Source organism: Eulemur rufifrons, chromosome 6, assembly GCF_041146395.1.
Source record: "Eulemur rufifrons isolate Redbay chromosome 6, OSU_ERuf_1, whole genome shotgun sequence".
Classification (NCBI taxonomy): Eukaryota; Metazoa; Chordata; class Mammalia; order Primates; family Lemuridae; genus Eulemur; species Eulemur rufifrons.
In genome coordinates this window covers 103699243-103708500 of record NC_090988.1, presented here as the reverse complement: position 1 = coordinate 103708500, position 9258 = coordinate 103699243, and the positions used below count along the sequence as shown (strand labels likewise).

The following is a 9258-nucleotide window of genomic DNA, read 5'->3' as shown; positions in this document are numbered from 1 at the left end:
CTCCCGCGGGCGGGCGGGACGCGCGGCGGGGCCGGGCCAGGCCGGCCGGGGCGGGGCGGGGCGGGGCGGGGAGGAACCTGAGCGGCAGGTTGCACAGTCACCCGAGAGCGGGCGGCGCGCGCGGGGCGGGCGTGACCCGGGCACCCCGCCCCCACTGGCCCCGGGCCCAGCTCTGCCCCACCGCTGCCCTCACCCAGAGCCATCGGCAGGGCTCCACCCTCTGGGTCTTCCCGAAGTCCCCAACACTCACTTGGGGGGCCCTTCGCGGATCTCACCTGTAGAGTTCAGGCCCACCCCCCCCCCCACCAGCTGGACCCCCTGGGCAGGCCTAGCTGTGCCCCAGCAGCTATGGGGGTCTGGTCGGGGGAGCTCGGAGCCTTTCCCCTGCTGGGTGTCCCACAGCCTCAGGTGCCCCAGACACAGGGCACAGCCCCCTCCTTTTCAGCTGGCCCATCTGGTCCCCGAAGGGGGCAGAGGCTTTGGTCTGTCAGTGGGTGTCAGAAGGCAGTACCACCTGCCACCGGAAACCCGGGGCCCTGAGCTCCCCAGGCGGGAGGGGGACGCCCTCCTACACAATCCGGGGGCTCCTAAAGTCTCCTCTTTTTGTGCACTGTGCCCAGCTCAGCCTGGGCACGCCCTCAGGGGTGAGGGTGTCTGGTGGGAGGGGGGGACACCCGTGGCCTAGGCTGTCCTTGTGTGCCCTCTTGGGACAGCTCTCTCCTTGCAGCACCCCCTGGTCAGGCCCAGGCCCCAACCTTTGCCTACAGAATGGCCGGGCACCCCAAGCACATGCAGGGACCCAAAGTTTCCGGCTATTGTTCCTGGGGTGGGGACAGAGGAAATGGGTGCTGCCCAGAAGGCAGGGTCGCAGGGCTGTGGCGTGTTTGCCCTGGGCCGGCACGCAGCACTTCCTGGGGAGCCGCTCCGGCAACGAAGGTGCTCCACCTCAGAGGGCCACCTTCCCTGCCTGAACTCCGGGCGTGGCAGGTGAGCTCAGTGGTGACAGGAAGTGGCCCTCACCTCCAGACCCAGTGGCTGCCGGAGACAAGGCAAGGCCTGGCTTCCCGGTTGGCCTTTAGGGCTGATCTCACAGAACCGCTGTCATCCTGCCCCACGCATGACTTTGCCCCACCCAGGGCCCGGGAGCGAACACGCCCACTCTGCTCTGCACGGGGCACACACCTGCGCCCTCAGCCTTCCCGGAGGCAGAGCTGGGGGTGGCCGAAGGTGGGAGTCGTGCACGGGAGGGAACAGCGGCGCTGGGCGCCTGCAGTCCGATCGCTGAGTGCGGAGCCTGTCGTCAAGGAGGCAATGGTGGCATGTGGCCGCTGTCTACTGCAGGCCACCTGTCCCCTATGAACAAGTGACCACTGCCTCCATGCAGCCAGCGCGATCGGGGGTGTCGGGGGCACGCAGCCCAGACCCATCAACCGTGGAGGCAACAGGCCTCCCGCCAGCCGGCAGAGGCCCTGCCCTCTCTGCGGGGTCAGTGGGCCGAGTCCTGCCCGTCCTTCCAGAGTCCAGGCAGTGAGGGCCCAGGGCACAGGGGCACTGGTGAGGAAGGTGGCCTGAGGCCCTGCGGAGCACCGACCCTTCCCGCATGGGTGCTGGCGTGTGGGGCTTGCTGCACGGGCACACGTGGCAGGAACGCAGGACTTCGAGGTTGTCCTGCTGTTCACTGTGGCCTTTGGGGGGTCAAAAGAAGTCAGCCCAGAAAATATCCTGCACTCCCACTGCTCCCAGCAGGACGGGCAGGGAAGGCCATCAAGGGTGCAGCTGCTGTGCCCACCCCCGGCTGAGGTGGCCCCAGTGGAGGCCCGGGACGGCCCCGCAGCCTCGCACCCTCGGTGGCCTGCAGAGGGGCAGGTGTCCAGGGCGTTTGGGGTGGAGGGTAGCAAGGCCCAGACAGGGCTTGAGCGGCCAGCAAGAGTGGGGCGTGCTCTTTTGTCTCCAGGGCCCACCCTGGGGGAGGCAGGTGGCTGTAATTAGGGAAATTCATTGAGGTACAAAGATTTCTTTATTGAAGCCATATGGTGATGAGAAACTACCTAGACAATTGCACATAGTGTTGTTACAAACAGAGAAAACGAATACAAACAAATGAAGGAAAACTGCTATGAAATAAAAGCTTACTGTTTAAGGGGCATTCACATTCAATCTGGAAATGGGAAAAAAGTCACAGAGACAGAATTCATTTATCGTAAGCACAAATGCTGCTCAAGTTTTAGCCAACTGAGCCTCCGAAATTGAAGCAGGAGCTGTGTGCCCCCAGCCCAGTGGCCCCCACTCCGCCTCCTGCTGAGGCGAAGACACCCCGAACACCAAGCGACTGCTTGTTGGCATTTATTTGCCTTTGGAAACCAGCGTGCTGGGTTCCACCACGGCTGCCAGCTGGTGCTGAGGGGCCTCGGCGCCAGGCCCACCCACCTGCAGCCCCGGCCGGAAGTCCTGGTAGGGGCCTGGCCTCGCTCACCATGAACGCGAGGGAGGAGGACGTGAGCCTGGAGGTCTCCTTTCTGAAGGGCTCTGTGCTCCCTCTCGGCCCGGGGCCAGTGGGGGCCCGGCTGCTGAAGACAGACCCCCACTCCAGAGGGCTCGGGCAGGTGCGCTGGGGTTCACCTCCAAGGCTGCCCAGGGTGGTCCCTGACCCCTCCCTGATGCTGTTACTGACACCTGGGCCCCTGGCAGCTTGTCCTGCCCTGGGTCCTGCCCTTACCGCCGCCAAAATCAATAGGTGAACCCTCCAAAACCACCTATGAGTGGGGAAAATGCCCCTCCCGTTCTGCAAGGGGGCAGGTGACGGCTGGGGATCCGGCCTGGGGCCATCCCAGGCACCGGAGTCTACCTGACGAAGGCAGCGATGGCGACCACCTGCAGGACGGCCTCCAGGCTGTGGAGCGCCAGCAGCGCCGCGCTGAGGGCCGAGTCCGCCCAGAGCACCAGGGTCTGCCAGAGCAGGAAGTGGGCAGAGAGGAGGGCGGTGCCCACGGTGAGAGCCAGGCTGGCGGCCAACGGCCCCTCGGCCTCCGTCAGGTTGCCCCTGCTGCCTGCAGAGCAGAGCAAAGCGGCCAGTGAGGCCGGGCTTGCTGGACGCTCCTGAGACCCACCGCTCAGGGGGTCTTGGTGAGCCCCTGCTGAGGACCTGCCCAAGCTCATTAGCCCACGTCCTGCCAGGGCCCGAGGATTCCAGGGAAAAAGCCCACTGTGGCCACCGCCCCAGACTCAGAAGTGACAGAGAGCAAAGCACAGAGCAGGGTACAAGTCCCTCTGTGGGAAGCCCCACGCAGCCGCGCACCACGGGGGGCCTCAGTCTCTGGCCAGCTTGTGGGTGGGGAGAGTTTGGTTTGGAAAACGATACAAGTGCATCTGCCGCCTTTGCCTGATTCCAAGTGGAGCTGAAGGGATTCTGTTTAAAACTTCCAAAAATATTTCACTCTGGGCGAATGCCAGTTCTGGAAAATTTCACAAATACTTATAAAAAGTAAAACTGCATATTTAACAAATGGGTCAGTCACCTGCTGACCCCAGGTGCCGAGAGCCTGCAGTGTGCAGCGTGCTTGAGGAGGGTCCCGTGTGGCCCCAATGGGGCCCGTAGGGCCAGGCTACCCCCTGCCGCAGCCGCCTGGAGATCTGGCCGAGACAGTCTGCGCAGCGGCAGCACGTGCACCTCCCAGCAGAGCCACCTCTCGGGGGGCTGTGGGTCCAGCACCTCAGCCCGACACTGGAGGCCTGAGCACCCCTCCGCAGGATGGATGGCGGAGCAAACCTGTGTACACCCACCCAGTGGGGTCCAGGTCTGGTAACAGGCAAGAGGGCAGGGCCCAGCTTCCCCATGTGCCTCAGTTTCCCCGCAGTACATCGGGTATCACCAGTGTGTGCACGCAAGAGGCCTTAGAGCCTGGCAGGTGCAGTGCCCTGGAAGTGCCAGCTGTCTGGCACTGTGCGCAGGAGGACCCTGCTGGACAGACAGATGTGCTGTGTACGTGTGCCTGTGACCGTGGGCCCGGAAGGGCAGAGGCCCGGCTGGAAGCCTGGGCCGCACTGGTCAGAGCAGTGAGCTCTGGGGCAAGGGGAATCTCCAAGGTTCACTTCTGCACCCCTGCGTCTTGCACGAGAGCGTGCGCTTAAACAGACTGTGCTGTTAAAGACAGGGGAGTTGGCTGAGCTAGGGCACGTGAAGTGGTTGCAGGCTTGGGGCTCCCAGAGCAGGACGGGGGAGGCCGGGCGGCCCCCACCCCTCCAGGCTCACTGCCCTGGTGGGGACCTGACAGACCCTCAGGTGGCTGAGGCCACCAGGAAAGGAAGGGGATGCAGGTGAACATTCCGGGCTCCTGATTTGATGGTCAGGCTGGGTTTCTGACCCCAGCGCCGTCACCCGGTGCTTCTACGGGATATACTTCCAAAACGCGAAGCATCTCTCCCAGTGAGGCCTCCAGTGGCACCTGTGTCTTGGACAAGCTTCTGAATAAAGAATTAATACTTAATGGTGGCCTAGCGCGGTGGCTCACGCCTGTAATCCCAGCACTCTGGGAGGCAGAGGTGCGAAGATCGCTCGAGGTCAGGAGTTCAAGACCAGCATGAGCAAGAGTGAGACCCCGTCTCTACTAAAAAAACAGAAAGAAGTGATTTGGACAGCTAAAAATATATATAGAAAAAAATTAGCTGGGCATGGTGACACATGCCTGTAGTCCCAGCTACTCGGGAGGCTGAGGCAGGAGGATCGCTTGAGCCCAGGAGTGTGAGGTTGCTGTGAGGTAGGCTGACGCGATGGCACTCTAGCCCGGGCAACAGAGCGAGACTCTGTCTCAAAAAACAAAAACAGTAAAAAGAAAAAAAGAAAATACTTAATGGTGCCATAAGGTGAGCCTGCAAAGCAACTGGTTAAGCATTTTGGATAAAAATATCTCCAAGAACCATATTATAGAATGATTAATATTTAAAGGTTCAGCACCTTTAAGAGAGCAACTGTTATCACAGGTTCTTTGTGGTTTTCACAGTCAACTCACCCAAGTGTAACCGAATTCCTTCCAGAATCCCCATCACAAACAGCAGGGTCAGGTCGAGAGCCAGGTAGGCGGGAGGGTAGCTGAACACCTGACCTGACAGGCAAGGGACACACCAGAATGCGGTTACCGGAGGCAGCCACAATGACCCCTTCAACGTGCCTTTAGTTCATGACTTACTTTTATATATAATCATCAGGAGCGTGGCCAGGAAATAAAGGGCGTAGTACATTCCACTGAGGTAAAACAGCATTTGAAGAGGAACCGAAGAGAGCTGGTCACTGGTTAAGGGTTCTCAAGGCCAACAGACTTGGGAGCACCCTCCCATGTGGCTGAGCAGGAGAGGCCGGTTCTGCCATCTGTTCCATGGCCACAAATATGCAGGACTGGTTTGGGCTCGGGCAGATGGGCACCCACAGGTGGCCATGGAGACCCGGCCACCGGCTCCCCGCCTACGTAGGTTTTCCTTCTGGGCCTGCTCCCGCCGTGGGCCCACTGCTGGCCAGGCCCATAGTGAGACCCCGGCCCCCCGACAGCCCTGCCAGTGGTCTGAGCAGGGCAGCCCCAGTCCTCACTGACTGCAGGCAGGACTGGCCGGGGGACAGCTGGCCCCAATTACAAGTGAGAGAGAAAAAAAGGACTTTTTTCATTTTCTTCAGAGAAAATATATTTCTGTCCGGGGGCACTTAAATATCCACTAGCAATTTCCTAAGCTTTGTGTCCTTTGTACTTGTTTATGCTAAAATGACTCTATTCATTCAAAGTGAAGGGCTGTCATCTTTCTGCCACTGGTGGCTGGGGTGGAGGCAGGTGACCATCCCCCTGGGGTGCTGGGCAGTCTGCTGAGCTTAGCCTGTCTGGCAGAGTCTCCTGGGAGGGGCCTGAGCAGGTGGTGACGGAGACACCGTGCCCCATTCAGAAAAAGTATCGACCCTAAATCCCTCCCTCTTAAAAGCAGAATTACTATTCAACTTATGGAAACGGTGGGGGCGAGTGGAGAGCCCACCGCACGGGCGCTGTCCTGGAGAGGGGACGTAGCAGCAGGATACCACCATGGCAGAGCCTCTCCCTGGAAGAGAAAGAGTCGTCAGTGAGGCCCAAATCCCGACAGGATACTTTCCTGGGCCTTGCTCAACATCGATAGGAACCATCCCATTTCATTCTCCTTTGATCTCATCTTTAATAAAGTGTTTGTGGTGGGCCGACGTCCAGCCCTTGGAGAGGACATGACAAACTCTGACTCTCGGAACGTGCACCTGGGGCACGGCGTGCAGAGATGAGCTCCATCTCGTCAAGGCCGAGGGACAGGCCGGGTGAGACCCACGCCTCCCTCAGGAGAAATATCCCAAATCTACCCAAACAGCAGCTTTCCTCATCTGTGGTTTCTGAGTATTTGCCACACATATATAATTAGATGCAAACCTTTTCGGGTTTGGGTTATAAGAAGTCTTTTTTCATAATCGATAACAGACATTTGCTTTCCTCTGCAATTTTATTTACTGCCTCCAATAGCCCTGCAAAAATAAGAATTTTCTAAACCAGCAATCCAATCTTTGTCATGTGATCTCTAGAACGATGTCCTCACACCCCCACTGCAGGCATCAGTTTTCCCCAATCCTGAGATGACAGGAAGCTGAGGACTGAGCACACCCTCCTGCCTCACTGCTGCCTCCCAGGTTTTTTGTTTGTTTGTTTTTGTTTTCTTTTTTTTTTTTTGAGAAAGAGTCTCGCTTTGTTGCCCAGGCTAGAGTGAGTGCCATGGCGTCAGCCTAGCTCACAGCAACCTCAGACTCCTGGGCTCCAGCGATCCTCCCTGCCTCAGCCTCCCGAGTAGCTGGGACTACAGGCATGTGCCACTATGTCCGGCTAATTTTTTCTATATAGATTTTTAGTTGGCCATATAATTTCTTTCTATTTTTAGTAGAGACCGGGTCTCGCTCTTGCTTAGGTTGGTCTCCAACTCCTGACCTTGAGCGATCCACCGCCTCGGCCTCCCAGAGTGCTAGGATTCCAGGCGTGAGCCACCGCGCCCGCCCTGCTTCCCAGGTTTTGTATTTGAAGATTCCACTGACCCTGCCCTGGATGGAGCGTGCCCGGGTCAGACTGCCTGTCTGAAAAGAGGTTCATGACAGTTGCACATCTGTGACGTGTACAGGTCTCTACATGTATAAATACACCTATATAAATTTAGAGTTTGGCAAAAACCTCCCCTAAAAAGGAGCTTGAGCTCTGTTGCTGGGCAGCAAGCTCAACCGTGACCCGAACACAGCCTCTCCCGTTCCTTTTCCTCTTTAATCTCAGGGAAGGCAGAAAAGACACTCTCAGGCTTGGTGAGTTTTTGTGGGTCATCCCATGACTTCCTGGGCAGATTTGGGGCCTTCCGTGCCAGAGTCTGTAGAATCTCACACGGGCAAGAGTTTTAAACCGGTTAACACAGGGATTTGCAACAGAGACTTGGAACGGGGCTGCTAGAAGAGGCGGCACATGCTGGCCACAGGATGCCAAAGGAGGGGCGAGCCAAGCTGCATCGCGTTGCCGGCAGGGCTCCCTCGGAACCTGATCTGTTCTTTTCCAGGACTCGGTAACTGTCCTTGTGAGACTCAGTATCATGTTAGGGGGTTTTCTCCCTTCCAATCCTTCCCTTAGAGGCAGCTCCTAAACTTTTCAAATGTGTCTCCTTGGTGCCCGCTGTTACACACTGAAGTTGTGGGGCTTAGGGAAAAAACGGTTTAAAAACCTTAAGTGATACAGCATTTAAATCACACGAAGGGCAGTTATCGTGGGACATGCGGTCCCAACCCCCTGAGACCTAGAGAGCTCCTTCTCCCTGAGCGCGGCCTGGCTCCCTGGACTCTCCTTTGGATGATTCATCGCAATCACACTGTGGCTAAGAACAGGGGTGTCGGGCAGAAGTCAAACGTGTGGGTAAAAGAGCACTAACGTTTTCCCCACTGTAACAGACACGGTGTATGAAGAGACCCTATTCTGGAATAAACTTAGTTCCTGCGAACAATACACAAACAAACCTAACTGCCGGGACTTCCACAGACACAGGCTTGGCCACGTGGAAGCCGCCGTCAAGAGCCCCTGAACAGCACAGGCGACAACTCCCGCCTTCGTTCGCGCCTCCTCTGCCGTGCAGGCGAGTGGGCCCCGCGTCCGACGGCCAGGGACGGAGAAGGACTTAGCACTGGCCCGGGCGGACGCCAACAGCCGACGGTTCCGGCCCCGCCGTGCCACTCGCGAGCTTCGCGACACGTTGTGCGGGCGACAGCCGTCGCCAGGCCGAGCGCGCGACTCACGGCGTGAATAAAACGCTCGCCGCCAGCTCCGGGAGAACCCGCGGCCGAGAGAGCCGCGCGGCGGTGGCCGGCTGTCCAGGGGGTGCCACGTCGCCGCCGGGAGGGCCCTGCAAGGGCTGCCCCCCGCCCCGCCGCTGCGCGGGCCAATGCGGACCCGGCGGGGCTCCTCGAGGGTGACGGCCGCACGCCCTGGGAGCGCACCGAACTCTAAACGGGGTCGTCAGCGAGGAGACGCCGCGCCCCGCAGGCCCGGCCCCTGCAGGTCCCGCAGAGCTCACCTCCCCTCGCGGCCGCCATCTTACCAGCCCCGCCCCCTCGGTCCGCCGCGATCCCAGCAGCCTCTCCGCCCGCGCCGCTCGCGCCCCTTCGGCCATTTTCGCCTCTCCTGGCGAAGAAGCCCGACCGCGCCGCGTTTCGGGAGCGGACGTCCGAGCCGCGGCCGAGACGCGATTAGTCAGTCCGGCGGCGCTCGGGCACTTTCGGACAGGAGGAGGCGGAGAACCGAGGCTCGGGAACTTTCGGGCTCGGGGACGTTCGGCTCACCTCGGCTCGGCCTCGGGCCGACTCGGCTCTCACCGGCGACGGGGGTGGACGAAACCTGCGGCGCAAGGCCCTCTTTACTGGGCCAAACTGTGTCGAGAGTCTGCCCAGAGCCGGTCAGCCCTGTCGGCCGTTGACGACAACTGGCTCATCTTCCTCGGCAGTGAGGAGGGCCTGGGTCGAGCTGCTCGGAAATCCTCGTGAGGCCTCGGACCCATTCGGACTGACTCGGCTCTTTTCTTCGGGTAGCTTCGACCCTCCTCGGTTCCGAACTCTTGGCCTCGGTTCAGCCAGAGTCGGTCCGGCTCGGCTCGGCTCGGCTCGGCGGCTTTGTGCGGGTTCGGCCTCGGTCGAGCGGCCTCGGCTCCGCTCGGCTCCGCTCGGCGGGAGGCCTCGGCTCACTGCCGGGCTGC

General features: G+C 59.9%; 1 protein-coding gene across 5 annotated transcripts; it reads right to left on the bottom strand.

The window, feature by feature from the left end:
* Positions 1 to 2026: 2026 nt before the first annotated feature.
* TMEM80 (transmembrane protein 80) lies at positions 2027 to 8876 on the bottom strand. Of its 5 annotated transcripts, none has more exons than XM_069471857.1 (5): positions 8849 to 8876; positions 6053 to 6072; positions 5184 to 5277; positions 5007 to 5099; positions 2027 to 3047 (listed from the first exon to the last, which is right to left on the bottom strand). In XM_069471857.1, exons 2-5 carry the CDS (start codon positions 6056 to 6058, stop codon positions 2842 to 2844), a joined length of 399 nt encoding a protein of 132 aa, XP_069327958.1. In that variant the 5' UTR covers positions 6059 to 6072; positions 8849 to 8876; the 3' UTR covers positions 2027 to 2841. The 5 variants fall into 5 exon arrangements, with proteins under 5 accessions (XP_069327958.1, XP_069327959.1, XP_069327957.1 ...); XM_069471858.1 differs by lacking the exon at positions 8849 to 8876 and adding an exon at positions 8608 to 8789; XM_069471856.1 differs by lacking the exon at positions 8849 to 8876 and adding an exon at positions 8584 to 8610.
* Positions 8877 to 9258: the final 382 nt, after the last annotated feature.